This window comes from Chrysemys picta, chromosome 19 (genome assembly GCF_011386835.1).
Source record: "Chrysemys picta bellii isolate R12L10 chromosome 19, ASM1138683v2, whole genome shotgun sequence".
Classification (NCBI taxonomy): Eukaryota; Metazoa; Chordata; order Testudines; family Emydidae; genus Chrysemys; species Chrysemys picta.
In genome coordinates, this window is record NC_088809.1 from 20,191,953 (window position 1) to 20,207,939 (window position 15,987).

A 15,987-nucleotide genomic window follows, 5' to 3' on the forward strand; every position below is an offset into this window, starting at 1 on the left:
GAGCTGGGTGCTGACCGCACAATGACAGATCTCCATCAAATCCACTGCTGTCTGGAGAGTAACAACCGTACTTTTTCACTTGGCTTCCGTTACCAGCGTGACTCAACTCTCAGCTGAGAGAGATACTATTACTCCAGATGGCAGCTTCCCTGATTGTAAAAGGGCAGCCAACTTGTGTGGCAATGAGGTAGCTAGTCAACGAGCGAGCAGATCTGGCACTAACGAATGCTCTGCTTATTTCCAAATAAGGCAGCTGGAGGTTTCCACATATGTTTTCGCTCTGCTTTATTCTTGTTAGCATTTTCTGCTAGAAACAAACTGCATTCGGATGTCTTTGGAGGTTTCATGGGAACCCAATAGTTCATCTCCTTTCTGATCAAAGGAAGCAGTGGCTTCCGGGTGTGTTTTTGGTTGATGGGACACCCCTTCGTGTCCAAAGCCAGATCTAGAAGGTCTGGGACTCGCCCATTCTGTCCCCATGAGCTAGTGTTCATAACAGCTGAACTAAACTGATGTAATCACCACCTTGACATGCCTAACTATTCCTGGCCCTGGGAAATCTGTGATCCTGTATGGGTCTCCTACACCGTGGTGCAAAATGCTGCAACTCCTCCCTCTGTGGAATGGATTCCAAGGGCATTATCAACCCCCCTGCCCTGCCTCCTTCTCGCTAAGCAGAAAAGGCCCCCGCATGGGAGATATCACGTGCAGCTCATCCACGTACTCCCCTAACCTCGTGACTTTGCCGAGGGTCTATGGGGTAGGGGACCTGCTCATCTCTGCTCCACTCATGCAGACGCAGCTATTGCACCACTCTTGATGTGATGCCAATTCGGAGCCTCAGGAACTAAGCAGTGGAGCTATTTCTAGCTGTTTGCCCGAAGACTCATTAATAAGTCATAAGCCAGGGAGCGGAACAGTCAAGAGAAGGAAACTGTTGTTCAGGCAGATGAAAGTTACAATTTAATCATTGCATTTGTTTAAACCCTGGAGGGAGTAAGAACTCTCTCTACATGGGAAGTGCTCCACTCCGTCTGGGCCCCTAACGCAACTGGAGACCAAACCAACCTCCCCCAGCCCCAGATCAAGTCACTGAGCGATATGAAACTGATTATTTGCATCTACTGGATACGAGAAGTCTCTACCCAGGAGATGCATAGATATAACAGGCTATAGACAGGGGAACCACTAACCAGCAGCTTCCAGGAAACAGGGAGCTACTGCAGACTTTGAGAGCTGCATCTGCCTGACTGGTGAGGTGAATGCATCATAGATAAACCTAGCAGGGCCAAGACCCCAGAATCGCCACTGAAATATCTGACCCCAGCTGCACTAAGGGAAGCGGTGAGGCCCCCTGGAGGGAGAACTGCTTTACCAACCCCTGCATTACAGTGAGAAGGGCGGGCCTGAGAAATGAAATATACAAAACAGCTTCATTAATGTAACATTAACTACCCCTTACTCTCTGTTTCCTGGACCTTAGCTCTTCGGGGCAGAGAAAGTGCCAATGATCTCGGGGAAGCACCATTTAAAACTAGCAGGGCTAGATAAATATTTAATCACTTCAGCAGCAACCATCTTTCCCGCGGGTTCCTTTATTCTTACATCTCAAGCCATCATCTGAGCTGAATTAAGGCCCAGCATGGGGATCCACTCCAGATGTTCGCGGCTCTTCCTCTCCTTTCGAGCCTGGCTCTTGGCAAGCCTAGCAAATCCCCACCCTGCCCTCTCAACTAGCTCCATATGTACGTTGTCTGGAACACACCTGAATCCGCTGTATTCACGCAGCTCCAAGAGGGCTGGCTTATTTACTGCCAAAACGAACAGGTACAACACAAGCAAGTCACTCCTTGGGGGAGTTGAAACAAGATGGGAATTTCCCTTTCGGAGGAGGAAAGATGGCAAACCCAGCCTCCCTCATTTATCGGATAATCTGCATAGCTCTGCATGACTGCCTAGTGCACGTGGCTTTTCAGTTCTGTACATTAACACCACGTGGCATCTGGGCTCTGCAGAACTTCCATGCTTCACTGGCCAACTTCCCCGGTTTTGTTCCAGAGCGCCTGTGTACGTCATGAGTCACAAGCTGCCACTTTGCAGAAGGCAGATGTTCTGATGCAGTGTAGCTTGGATCTGAGGTTAAAAGGGTTACGTTTTCCTGCTATAAAGATGTTGGGAAGGAGGGGTATTAAAATATCAAAGAGGAGTTTCAGAGTAGCAGCCGTGTTAGTCTGTAGCCGCAAAAAGAACAAGAGTACTTGTGGCACCTTAGAGACTAATAAATTTTAACTCCATGTAATCAGAAGAGCACACAGCCTTTGGAGAAGGTGTTAAATACAAGCCTTGAGAGTGACTGGCCCAGCACCCAGGGCAAAGCCCGGCTCTGGTAACTACATTCTGCCTCCCCGCTACAGTTCCAGTTAACCAAGGAATCATCTTCGCCTCCTGTCCTACACCGTGCAGCCTTGCTGCACACTCTTGGCCATGTCCCACCCAAGAGGTGGCTGCAGTGCAGTGGCATCAAGTGAGCCCTGCATGTCAGTTTAGATTTGCGAACTTGCAGGATGAGAGAGGACATAGATCACCTCTAAGTGCTACAAAACCCCCCTCCCCACCATTTCCAACAGATTGCTGGCCCGAAGTCCCCAAACCATTGCTCAGCATTTCAGTGAACTTCTGCATTCCTCTGCGGAGGAGCCCCCAAACAGAGGCGACCTCTAGTAGAAGCGGGAGGAAGACAACTGAGCTGTGAGCCCCCAACGTAGCATCAGACGCTGCTTACCTGGAGGTTGTTGAGAGGCTCCATTTTCATGACCGGTCCCAAGGTGTTGAGGGGAAGGGAGACATCGATACTTTGGTTTGGCATCAGCGGAGTATGAATGGCCAGCGGAGTGCTGGGGATGACGCCGAAGCTGGGCGAGAGAAAGCCAGAGGGTGTTCACACAGCACTGCATTTCTGAGAGCCCTACATGCGACGTAGTCACTTATTTAAAAGGGAAGGAGATCAGGGGCTGCTGTCCCCAAGGTTCTCTCTGCTCTCCATTTTAGCGCGGGCTGGCCTCACTTACGGCCCTTCCTGAGATGTGCCCCACTGTGATTTAGGGGAGAGGGAAGTAGATGACAATTGGCGCTTGAAATAGGACAATGCACATGAACTTGAGTCTCATTGGTCTCCCCGAAAAAGGGCCCACCCTGGCCAAGAGAGATTATCTGCTGGGGACATTTCCATTCTCTCCCCCATGGGGCCAGTCTAATTGCTGAATTCACATGCTAGTAAGCAGCGGCCTGCCCTGTAAGGAGCAGCTTATTAGCATGTGAATTCAGAAGGGCTGGAAGGAAGGCTCATGCCCTGGGACAAACACTCTTCGCTTTCACCAGAGAAGAGGCAGACAGGCAGCCGTGGGCCTTGTGTCAAAGCTAGGAGCAAAGGACAGAGATGCAAGAACTAGTACAGGGCAGGGAGAGGACAGCCGTGAAACAGCTAACCAAACAGGAATCAGCAGGTTGCACCAGTACTGCTACAGAGCAAGGCAGTCCCCAGCACTGCCAGATGGCTGGGTTTGGATGGGTGCAGGTTCTCTGCTTTACTTTATACTCTAACTGTGTCTGAGCTGGAATGGGATGAGTGAGTGTAACTCCCATCTGCTTTGGCGGTGTGCTTCCCCAGTTAAACCCCACGTGTCCTACTTAGGGGTACACGTTTCACCGCCATGCTCTGCAATGGCTTGTGTGCAAGTGCAATTCAAGATGTTAGCTTGGATTGAGACCGGTTATCTTAGTGACCAAGTCTCTCCTTATGTACTTGTCTTAGCAGCTCAGATCAGCTCTGGCATCTAGGCAAATGCTCCTTGAATTTGAACTCCAGAGAGCTGGAGGCAGGATATTCTCAGGGGGAGGTGGGCTGCATTGCCCTGCCAGGTGGGGAAGAGACCATGGTGGTGTGTGCACTAGAAATGTTCGGAGTTCTCTTTGCATTGGCTGACACGTGCTTGTTGAAGGGATGACGAGCACCCAAATCTCTGACGGATGCATTGTAAATTCAAAAATAAATGCTGTAGTACTGGAGGGGGGGGGGGGGGGAGGGAGGAAATCTTCCTGCTCACAGAAGTTGCATCACTGCTACGGCTCAACGACAGGGGAACGTGTAACACTATGTATATTGAAACAGAAAGGACAATCAAGATAGCTGGGAACAAGGAGGAAACGGGAAGAAAGAAAAACCGCAGCAAGAGCAGAGAAGGGAGAAAGATCATTGCCCTCACTGGCACCCACCACAGTCTTCCTGACCAGACGCTTTTTGCATGGAACCTATTAACCTGGCTGCCCCCTCTGCGGCCATGCTGTCCTGAAGAATTGTTCTTGAATCTCCTCCCATACAGTCCATCCTACTAGTCTGGCTACCTCTCTGCTGGCCATCTTCGTCCCAAGCTTCAAATTACACAACGCTCCAGAGTCCAGACGGACATACCCGCATCACGCAAAATCTGAAGGTCAGTGACTCGGGGAGCAGGGGCACTTTAGAAGGGCTGGCCTGGGCCGAGAGGGCGCATGCCAAGTGTGGCACTTCCTATCTCAGCTGACCCCCTGTGACTTTGGAAGGGAGACCTCATGGGATTCTGACGGGGAGGAGAGGGTGAGACCACCAAAACCAATTCCCAGCTGCACTGGACCAATAAGGAAGCGGAATTGTTTGGATTGGCCAGAGAATCCACATCTCATTTAAGGAATACAAGTCCATCTGCTGCAAAAACAGTACATGCTGGTCTACTGTCTCTTGCGAATTACACACTGCCTAGGTCTGAACATCCTCCAGGGGAGTGTAATACCAAAGTGCGTTTAAACAGAGCTTTACACAGTGGGGGACTCTGGCAGCAGGGAAAGTCTCCAGTGGGGGAGGCAGTGGTCGGGAGGGAGGGCATGGCCCTGGCCGCTCCCCACAGCCGGAGCCTGAAAGGTAGTCACACATCGCAGTGGGGATGCAGCCTGCTTTTCACTGCAGTATGTAGCTACATATATCCTACATGCCACCACCAGCGTAGACAAGGCCATGGCTGCCGAAAGGGAGAGAGGATTCCAGTGTCTCTTGGCAGAGAATTTTCCCTTCCTCTACAAGGCCACTCTTAAGACATAGGAATCTGCATGCTAGAATGAGAGCACTTTAATCAGAATGGGCCCTTTACGCTCTTGACAGTGACTCAGCGTACGCGATGACAGACCACTCCACGTACCCGCTCTTTGAGGGAGGCAGGTACAAATGGGAACGAGACGAGAGGGGGATTCTCTTTGTGAGGGCAGGTTTATGAACAGCGATCTGTACGCTCTAGCCATTCTACTGGACTGCAAGCAGCAGCTCTTGCCAGCAAAGTGATTTTGCTACCCACTGTGCTCGCCATCAGCTATTTCACTGGTGATTTGTTCACTTAAATAACTATTTCAAAAGGCCTGCGTTGCCAGACAGTTTAAGTCTTGTGTGGATGCTGTGCTCCCTCCCAACTCAATTTGGAAACGCAGTCATTCGTCGACTCGCTGGGGACGGTTACATCTGCTGATTCAGCAGCCTTAGCTGTACTTGGCTAGGGCTTTACCAGCCATAAAAATCACGCTTCCGCCGTACAAATTCAGGGGTTGTTTCAAAACATCACTGAAATGTAAAAAGGGGCAGCTGCAGCTTCGGCGCTAGAAGAAAGAGGGGACCATATGCTCGCTTGCTCACCAGGGCAGGGCAGACTGTAGAGAGCAGATTGTATTAAAAACAACACAGATGCATCCATCTATGATATTTTCAGTTGTATTTCATACAACCCGTAGCCAGAACTCGTCAGCACATCATATTAAGCATTCGCTCTCAGGACTGAAATATACATGTACATCGGGGCCTGTTTGGGTCTTTAAAACTGTTCCTTACAGATCTACCCCAGAGCAGGTACCAGTAGCATAAATGACTTCAGGTGGCCACAGCCAGACTGCGTTCTACTAACTAAGGGTACGTCTTCACTACCCGCCGGATCGATCTATCGGGGATCGATTTATCGCGTCTCGTCTAGACACGATAAATCAATCCCTGAATGCGCTCCCCGGCGACTCTGGAACTCCACCAGCTCGAAAGCAGAGTCGACGCGGGAGCCGCAGCCGTCAATCCCGCGCCGTGAGGACGGGAGGTAAGTTGATCTAAGATACGTCGACTTCAGCTATGCTATTCTTGTAGCTGAAGTTGCGTATCTTAGATCGATCCCCCCCAGTGTAGACCAGCCCTAAGAGGTAACATTTTCCCCGCTCTATACGCTCACCTAAGCCAGTTAGATTCTCAGTTGGGTTACTATGGGCTGTTCTGTGGCTTTGCCCGGAGATGAACTCGTTTTCAGAATGTGTCAGACGCGCATGCTACAGTTACTAGACACACAGGGTGCAGTTTTCAAAGCCACCCAGTGCTGACTTAACTCTGCTTCTACTGAAACCAGCGGAAGTTTTACTGTTGACCTCATGGGGAGAACTGCTGGGCCAACACAGAGCACTCTTGAAAGTCCCACGCACAGCAGCTATGAGCCTTCTCAAAAAAGTTCGCCACCTCCAGCATTTAACCTAACAAAGCAATCTCGGCCTCTAGGTAGAACATATACACAGTGCTTGCCCTGACTGCATGTAGAAGAGGTGATGAAGAGAAATCTCACCATGATGTCGGCTATGCTTTGACTCTGGTGGCCTGCACCCATAGGTTAAAAAGTACAGGTAACTAACGATCCCATAAATTGGGGAGGTTTTAATGACAAATCATTGCCATTAATTTTTCATTGTATTACTGTCGATCTAGAAATGTTTTCAGTGGAAGTTTTAGAACAGTTGTTTGTCCCTCTTATCTTTTTACCCTTCATTTGCGGTTCAGCCAGTGAATGGAAGATGATTTAGTTAGCAAGGGGCCAACGGTAGCCCGCAGATGACTAACCGGATAGATCAAGAAGGATAGTTTAATCCTATTTAGTGGTTTGGGACTTACAACATCCAGCCAATGAAAGAGCCCATGCGTGTGTCTGGATTTGTTTTAAATCCCACAATGCCAATGAAAATTGTGCCCTAGGTCACGAGCAGCAGGCTGGGAACCACAGGTCACTCGCGCCCATGTCTAGAACCGGGAAACTGAGCCAGGAGCCCTCTCTAGGACCTTGCCACTTCCCTACCAAGGTCATGTGGGTTTCTTACCTGTTCTTATTAAACTGAATCGCAAAATCAGTCATGTGCTGCAAAGCCTTATTGGTGAAGTTCATTTCCATGTAGATGTGTCCCTGCCTGTGAGTGAATGTCCCAGAGATCTCCAGGCCTTTAGCCTTCACTGCCGGCAGCCAAACCTGAAATACAACAAGAAATCCTGCTAAGAACCAGCCCAGCCCAACTTGGAGAAACCCAGTGAACCCTACGGAGTTTTTAAACATTTGAAATAAAGGTCCTGAGTCCTTTGAATGGAATGCAATCCATTCATTCGGCAACTGTTAGTGTCCATAAATGCTGACAGTACGCTGCACGTGGAGCAAAGGAATCTAAAACAATCAGGCTCACCAATGAGCAACACCAAAGCTGCTGCTCCTATTCCATTGATAAAACCCTATTCGTTTACAAAGCTCCCGTTGGAGCTTTGAAACATTCGATAACACCAACGTGCACAGAAATGGAAGGGGGCTGGTGTCCAGGACTGACTGGTCTCTTGAAAAGGCAGATTCCTCCAGGGAATGTGCTGGGATAATCCTGAAGACTGAACCAAGTACAATCACGGGGCTGGTGCTCTTATCTGTTCCTGAAGAACCTTTGTGGGGGAATCGTGAGCATCAGCAAACACAGACTAATGAGGACTGTTGCACCAGCCAGAATGACCACGGTTGATGGTGTCACAGCAGGCCTCATGTAGTGAAATTCCCAGATCTGGCTCAATCTGTAAATCTACGAATATCTGGAATGGCCTAGCAGGCAATGCCAGGTAGCGTCAGCCCCTGATGGAGCCTTTGAGGGCATCCTGGGGTGTTTTTGGTTCATCCTGGTGACATGGCCAAAGAGCAGGCAATGCTGTTTTGAATACAACGAGCTTTTGAAGGAAGGCCAGCTCGCTGTGTGATTATCGTGTTTCACACAAAGTCAGACCGGTTCATTATGCTCAGGATTTGGTCTGAGAGCACATCTAGGCAGACGTGCTTTGTGGAGAATGCTCAATGTCAATGTGATTGGTTGAGCAGTGGATAGTGGTTTTTATCTTGATACTTGGTGGGACCTCTGTACACAATCTTTTATTTGGCATAGTACCAGCAAGCAGCCAAATGCTGGAAGCTTGGCATAAGGGGCAGAGCAGTTTATGCACATGGGTTTTATATTATTGTAAACAATCATTATTGGTTGGTTATTCACTGAGATTAACAAACGTTTTACTAAGTGGCAGCTCCAAACAGGAAGAAGGTGAACACGTTGGTGCCACAAGGAAGAACTCCATCCCTCAGTGACACCCAGGGCATGGAAAAACTAAATGCCACATTCCAACAGCTGCTCTGAAATGACATGCTTCCCCCCCAGAGACCTAGCTTCACATTGGCTATTCTAGTTCGGCCAAAGCCTTGTTAGCGGACCAAGTTCTGCTGATGCTGAAGGATCATCAATAATTGGATTAATAATAAAGATAACGGTTCAGTCAGAGCTTTCACCATCTTTCTCTTCTACAATCAGGTGCAAATCCAGGGCGCCCACTAACACGGTGCTCACTCCAACCACCGATTTATTTTAATCCCTCGTAAATAGGACTCCCCTCATACAAATGGATTTTCTGTTTATTGATCAGCATGGATGGTTGGACAGTGGGGTGAAATCTTGGAATCCTGCTACAGGGCATCTAGTTAGTAGCTGCCCAATGGGGAAAGTGGCAAAGTCCAAATTTTTGCAGCTCCCACAAATCCTTCCTTACAGTAACATTACCTTACTGGCAATAGTAGGGAAATGCTGAAAACAGAAAGTCTAGAGCCAGTTAGATTTGTCCTTCAACAATCGCTGTCACTCTGGGGGAAACATAAGATATATCTAATGGAACATAGCTCAGATAGTCCATCCCATATCTCCAAAGAGCATGAAGGGGACAACTGAACAGCCTCGTTATCTCCATGCTGCCTAAGCTGCATCATTGGTGAACAACGTACTGTACCAGTGTTTCTCTTACGTACAGATTTCGGAGCCACGTATCCCCCAGGCACCATGCCGATACCAGTAGAGAGTTCGAACAGGTCGTTGAGTCCACTGCTAACCACAGCGGGGGTGGGTGAAGGGGCAAAAGTCGCAGGCACAGAGGATGGAATGAAGGTCTGTCCCACCTGCAAGAATTAGGAAGAAAGGGGAGCGATGAACAATGCACATGTAGAATGCTGCTTATTAAACAAGGCATGAATTTGGGCAATATCCTGAATATTTTAAAGCACTTTACAGCTTCCCTGCTGAATTATCAAGAGTGCTAAATAATGCATTTGTATTCCAATGCTCTTGGAGACTAATCCCTGCAATCTGCGCTGTCACCTTAACCACATGATATCCTTGAAACCACCACTAGTGGTCCCCCCTCCCCCCTATGTAGAGAAAAAAAAAAGACCTCTAGGCTCAAGAGGATACACTTTAGGGAACAAGACTGCATATGCCTGGCAAAAGGACAAGATAATCAAAATCCTTTTCCTTTCTCCATGCTAATTGCCATGATTGCACTGAATTCATACCAAAGGACTTTGCATATCCAGAAATTTTGGTGGAGCCATGATCCAGCTGGGGGCAGAGGGTCATGCCATCCCAGCAGAGCAGGAGCAATCTCTAGTCTTAGTACCATGATCAAAAACGGTTCACTCCTCTGCAGACTGGAGATCTAGTCTCATTTGCTCGCCAGGAACGGAAAGCCTCTGCTAGAGAACTTCGGTTATTTCCCTGAAGGACTTCGTTATAAACAGCAGGAGACCAGGGCCATTCTAATGAAGACAATAGCTCTGCCTCCTTTTGCTCAGAGTCAGGAGAGGGGGACACTCTCTCCAGAGATGGCAGCTCCAGTCCTGAAGAACTCACCTGGGGACCCGAACACTTTGGAAGGATCCACTACCACTCACTATGGTGATAACCGTCTGTTTTCACAAACACGGTGGTTTAATAAAGCAGCAGTGTGTGGGGGAAAGAGTATATCAGAATTATTATATTAGGGGGAGCTTTTTTTACTGGAAAAAAATTGATGGCACTTACTGCCGGACTTCCTCCAATGCCCCCGCCAAGGTCACTGCCAAGCTGAAAGAGAGAAAGGAGAGAGAGAAGAGAAAGGCAGAGTTCATTTAAGCTAGGTATTGGATACCAAGGATAGAGTTTGCAGTTCACTCAACTGAACCGCTGCAAACACATCTCATGCACTCACCATGCACAGGACAGATGAACACTGTGTTGTGAAAGCACATACAGTGGGGGTTTCTTAAGCTAATAAAACTGCTTAGAGAAGAAGCTGGTGAATAAACTAACACCTTGTAATGTTTCAGATAAACATGTTTCAATCCATCTTCCCACTGGGACTGAGTCCACATCTTTAAAAAAAAAAAAAAAAAAAAAAAAAAAAAAGAGTACTTTGAAGGTTGATCAATTAAAAAGCCAATCTAATCTCTGACCTATCATCTATTTTGCAAAGTCTGTGCAATTCTTCATGTGTTTCATGCACCAGTGCTTTTCCATGTCAGCTACCAAAATCCAGTAGGGGTAACCATGATGGAAGATAAAACTGACAAGCTTTGGGGTTCTAGGGAGTAGTTTCTAGAGTGCAGAAAAAGCAAAGACTTCACAATTATTTAAACACATCTCAGCTGTATCCTTTTAATGTGTGACTAATTTTAATATCCAGAGAGAGGGATATGGACTTCCAGTATGACCCCTGCGCGTGCAAGCTCAGAAGTACATGCTTTCCCTAGGGGGTTCAGTTACCCGATATAGAAAACGGAAGAGCTCCTAGGGGTCTGTTGGGGCCTGCTCTACAGCGATAAGAGACCTGACTTTTGAGAAAAAAATAATCCAGTATTTTAATAATGATCTTCTTGAAGCTACCAAGCTGCCATTTGGGGCAGCTAAAATTGTTCAACGTGCTCCTCTTAGAACCACCTTATTTTAAATTCTTTCATTTCTGCTGTCCTTCCCTGCTGAATCACCATGCCTTTGCAGTTTACCTTTAAGCCTTCCTTTGCTCTTTAAGCTTACCATGAACTTCCCTTGAAAAATGTTAAGATTGTTTGTCTGAAAGAGGTAAAGCCCATGATACAATTTCTGTATTTTCAAGAGAAAATTCAGTGCTGGGGTCAGCAGAGGTGATCAAAACCTGTGATCCATGGGGATATCTACCTGAACACAGGTACAAGTAATACTATTGGTATCGCAGTGCTCCTGCACCGCGGATCTCTCAATTCCATCAATATTTATAACTAATGAGGCAATGTTGATCCATACTGAATATCTACCATAGATCCTCATTCTGCAGGCTTATCTTAGCTCACAAGCTTTTGCTAACAGGGCAGCGCTACGTATCTCACCACACAGTTTTCCAGTCACACACAGGACACAAGACACACGCTCTGACCACAAAGACAGACCACCACCGAAAAGAACAAGAGCGCACATGGAAAAATGCAGTGACAATCACATGGGGAAGGGTTGGCTTGCTGGGACAACACAGAATGTCATATGGAAGGCTCTGCAGCTAAGTTTGGCCCAGAGGTATGTGGGGCTATTAGTCAAATGGGATCATCGAAGATCCATGTGTGCTTGGTCCAGTGCTCATGGAGGAGAAGAACGAAGCGCGACAACACGGCCCAGAGCAGGCCCTGGAGCGGTGCAAGCTCAGAATCTGCAGGGCTCATGTACATCCCGTCCCCACCATATGGCACTTGTTCTTGGCTGTTACCGCCGCACTTTCTGGCAGCTCTCATGGCAAGTGTGTGTTTGTATTTTAAATTGGCCAACAGATGGCATATTAACCAATTGCTTTTTTCCTGAAGTGGATACAAATACGTTGGCTTGGGAACAAGCTTGGAGGCCTTTTTCAAGTCAAAGGCAGGACCCTATTGGATGACAGCACGGCCACCTGAAATCCTCTGGCTTTTACCAACCCCTTCGTTGCGCTGGGTTTCCCCTCTTTCTATAGGTGCTGCCCCACTCTCTGGCTTGAAGTGGATTCCCTCATATACACGGCTTAGTTTGGTTCAATGGCTCTCAGCTCCCCCACTATACAAACTGTTCCAGCCCCCCTACCTCTCTCGGGTATATCCTTCCATCTCCTACGGTAGCCGCCTAGTTCTAAAGACACAATGCTGCCTACCGCTAAAGGGGCATTAAAGAACATTGCAAAATTGCACTAGCCTCTCTCCTGGCCAGAAAATCTAAGCGCGCCCTGTCTAATGAAGCTTGCACCAAAATCACTCCAAAACCCAGGTCTGCAACCCGGTAGCACAATCCTCCAGGCCCCCACACCGAGAGAGAGCTGCTGGCATTCACAGGAAGCAGCATGGAGCTCCATTCTTTTTCAGCCTACAAGCGTGCAAGGCTCAAGTGATCATTTCTCCCGGTTTACGTCAGAGACAACAGACGAGGTGAACGATTCTAGTGTGAAATAAGAGGAGCGGTGAAAGGCCCAAAACGCCGATTAATACTGAGCTTGCAAAATGGGGTTTATTAATCTTCTGGCTGCCGAGTTCCTAACCATTTGAATAGGTCCGTCTGACACAGCAGGGGACTGCTATTCAAACAGCTCTCTCAGTCTGAGCCATATCGTAGAAGAAAAGACCTGAACACGTCTGCATTAGGACTGGCTTGCCACATAATTGCATGTAACTATTACACCTTCTCTCACTTTATATTCTTGCTTGTAGGTGTCAGCCAGCTCTGCACTCAAAAAAGCAGCGAAGTCCAGGGGAAAAAAGCAAACCGAGAACAAATGGAAGGAAAAGCTGCAAGACCTGGTCATAACAGACTCATTTCTAAATGTTATTGCAGGGGAGTGGAGTTTCTGGGACCCTTGTCTGATGAAGGAGAAAAGAAAAAAAAAAACACTCCCATCATGCAGCAAAGATCTTATATAAAGTACTATGGAAATGATTGGGAATAATTCTGCATAATTGAGACAGATGTTTATCAGCTTTTTATCAGTTTCTTACTCAGCTCATCTTGGAAAGCCACAGGCTCGAAATTCAAGCTTGAAAGACAACAATCAATTCTTTGAAACGCTGGCAACCGCGCTGTGCGCTGCCGGTCTGCGAGTGCAGTGGGAAATCTCTGAGAGATTGGACAAAGCACGGCTTGTAAATATCAGGAGCTCCCGACTGCAGTCTCCTCTTTGAAGGAATTACAGATTTATGGTTCTCCATCAGAGCAGGCACAGAAGCCTTCCCAATACATCAAGGTGCAATCCCTGACCCCGAGAACTACGTGGTGGGAACATAATTCCTTGCAGGGATCACCCATGCCAGACAGGTTGAAGGGAAGGAGACAGATTAAAGGCAGTCCTCCTGCCAGTGGTGGTGAAGGGATATGTTCTGCATGGACAACAGAGGCCTGAGAGAGAGAGGAGCAGGAGCACCTATTTCTCATTGCTGAGGGCCAAGGAAATGTGAGGCAGGGTTTCTGGCCTAGCGAATTTCCCTTACCCCTCCTTAAACGTTTTATTTGCTTTCATCCCCTTGAATTGCTGCCTCCTGGCCATGTCTTTCCAAACAGAAGCAGCTTTGACCTACGTCCCTCTGACGCCTCTCAGTCTCTCTCAACCCACCTTAAAGGTTCTCTGCACAGCAATGCGAAGGCCTCCGTCGGTTCATATGCACAGGACAAAACTCAGCTGATGCATAATATGCCAACTTCTGTGCCAGCCCAGAGGCCCGGAGGCCCTGGGACAGACAAAGGCGATGCCCCACTATGACCTAGAGCCGTAACTCCCCGGCTCATGTACACATACTTGCACCTGACACCGGCATGCATGGCATGGCTGAGAGGTGCCTCTGCTGCTGCTACCGCGGTTACGCTGCGATGTGTACACCAGCAGCGGGATCACACCCCTACCTCGTTGTTAGACATAGCCCGAGACCTCTTCGACAGAGGCACCGCTGTCTATACAGTGTGTTGGAGAGGGAAACTGTGACACACCTGGTTTAAATTGTGATTGATGCAGAAGAAATGCAACAGGTTCCCAATTGAGCCCAGGACAACCTATGCACACGAAGATCAGTCTCAGCTGGAGCACCTGTTGACTTGATACTGCTTCCCCTGCCCCCATCTTTCCTAGGTATCTATAAACGTCTGCCTGCTCCCTCTGCGGTGGGGGGGTGGGGAGGAGGGGAGAGAGGAGGGAGGGAATTTTAATATGAACTCAAAAGATGGAGGTGATAACAGTGATGTGTATGAGTAACGAAGAGAAAGGAGGCAGACAGCGAGAACAGGAACCAATTACCCATTGAGTGTCCTCTCCCATCTGCAGTGACAGGCAGAATGCAGAAGGAAAGAAGCAGATATTAGTCAAGCGTAAAGCAATGCTGAACAAATTCCCTGGAGAGCTGGCAGCATCTGTTAACCATTTCCATTCATTTTAACATCAGGTGTCTAACTGGCCAGCCATCCTTGGCAGGAAGCACAATGCACCCCATGCGACATAGGAGCAGACAAAGACAGATCCGCTTAGATTAGAAAAGAACTGGATTACCACCACACCCTGCCCTGCCCAGCCTGACAAATTCTTACTATTTCGGTAGGACGGGTGAACAACCACCGCCCTTCGCATCATGGGTGACCATCTCTGGGGACCTGAGGCTTGATCACAAGCAACTGCAAATAACTTGGACGCCTGGCATTGTCCTGAAGGTCACACTGCCAGAAACAGGAGCTCCTTTTCCATGACTGAAGTACTTCCCCCAGAGCAGCCATTTCGGAGAAGGAGAGTGGCAAACAGGCAGCCACAGAGTTACTGGACATAGCAAGGACTGCCTTCAATTATATCTGCCTAGCTACACATATGGTCCCACCACTGTAACATCCTAGAAGCCACTACAAACTAGAGGAAGGTGCCAGATCTCCAGACAGCAGCAATAGTAGCCCTGAACCTCAAACAACTGCAACATCTCTGCTTTATGTTAACTGGCTCGGATGACGCTGCAGATGCTCTGCAGTTAAAGAGCAACTTGTCCTGCAATTTTATTCCACTGCAAGCAGTTACACTGACTTGCACTCCCACGTGACACGCCAGCCCCTATTTGCGTGTTAACGGTGCTCTGTAAGGACAGAACTCGAAGACGTCTGTGCAATATACGTGGATTACAGGCTTCCACAGCCACGTCTGCAATGTTACGTGAGGTATGCCGAGAATCTAGTCCAGGTGCAGAGTGAGAAGGGATGGAGTTTACTGACAGAAGCTGCAACAACCGGGGTCCAAAACCAGAATCGTTCTTGGCCATAGGATTGCTAGATCTGTCGATGCAGCTATGTAATACATGGAGCCTTACTTAATTTGCGGGCTAACAGGAGACATATGATTTTATTCATCTAACGACGTTGTCATGGTTCAGGGAGTTAGATGAAAACACTATGTTACTAAGAACGTGCGCAATGTGAATCTACCTAACCGCAAGGAAAACAAAGCGTTTTCTGAATAGCATCAATTGGATTTGGTTGGCTAAACAGCTGAGACGCAAACTGTTGCCAGTATGAGGATTGATTTGGGCTCATTTTATTTAAGGCCCGGTCCTAGCTGCAAAGGGATTTGGGTATGTGCCACATCCATAGACCTCCTTGAAGCTGTCAGACACATTTCAGTTTGCAACCTCTTTTCTTTGGTTCACACATGGGCATTTTCAATAGGCAAGCTAATGGACTCTCTTCCACGTGCGCTTTTCTCAACAACAAGATCTGGGGGCCCGTAGAAAGACAGTTATGTCAGCGCACAATCGGACAGTACACCGTTAATGGAGCGGTCACACGAACAATGCA

General features: G+C 48.1%; 1 protein-coding gene across 15 annotated transcripts in view; it reads right to left on the bottom strand.

Moving 5' to 3' along the window:
- AP2B1 (adaptor related protein complex 2 subunit beta 1) overlaps positions 1–15,987 on the bottom strand; it is a 109,911-nt gene that overhangs the window by 35,118 nt on the left and 58,806 nt on the right. For 7 of the 15 annotated variants that reach the window (XM_065572983.1, XM_065572982.1, XM_065572978.1 and 4 more), the window contains 4 exons: positions 10,234–10,275; positions 9,186–9,332; positions 7,195–7,340; positions 2,783–2,912 (listed from right to left, as the gene is read on the bottom strand). In XM_065572983.1, coding sequence (XP_065429055.1) covers positions 2,783–2,912; positions 7,195–7,340; positions 9,186–9,332; positions 10,234–10,275 — 465 coding nt within the window. Of the gene's footprint in view, positions 1–2,782; positions 2,913–7,194; positions 7,341–9,185; positions 9,333–10,233; positions 10,276–10,502; positions 10,563–14,458; positions 14,480–15,987 lie in introns of all 15 variants that reach the window. The other 8 variants (XM_042857722.2, XM_042857719.2, XM_042857718.2 and 5 more) reach the window with 3 other exon arrangements.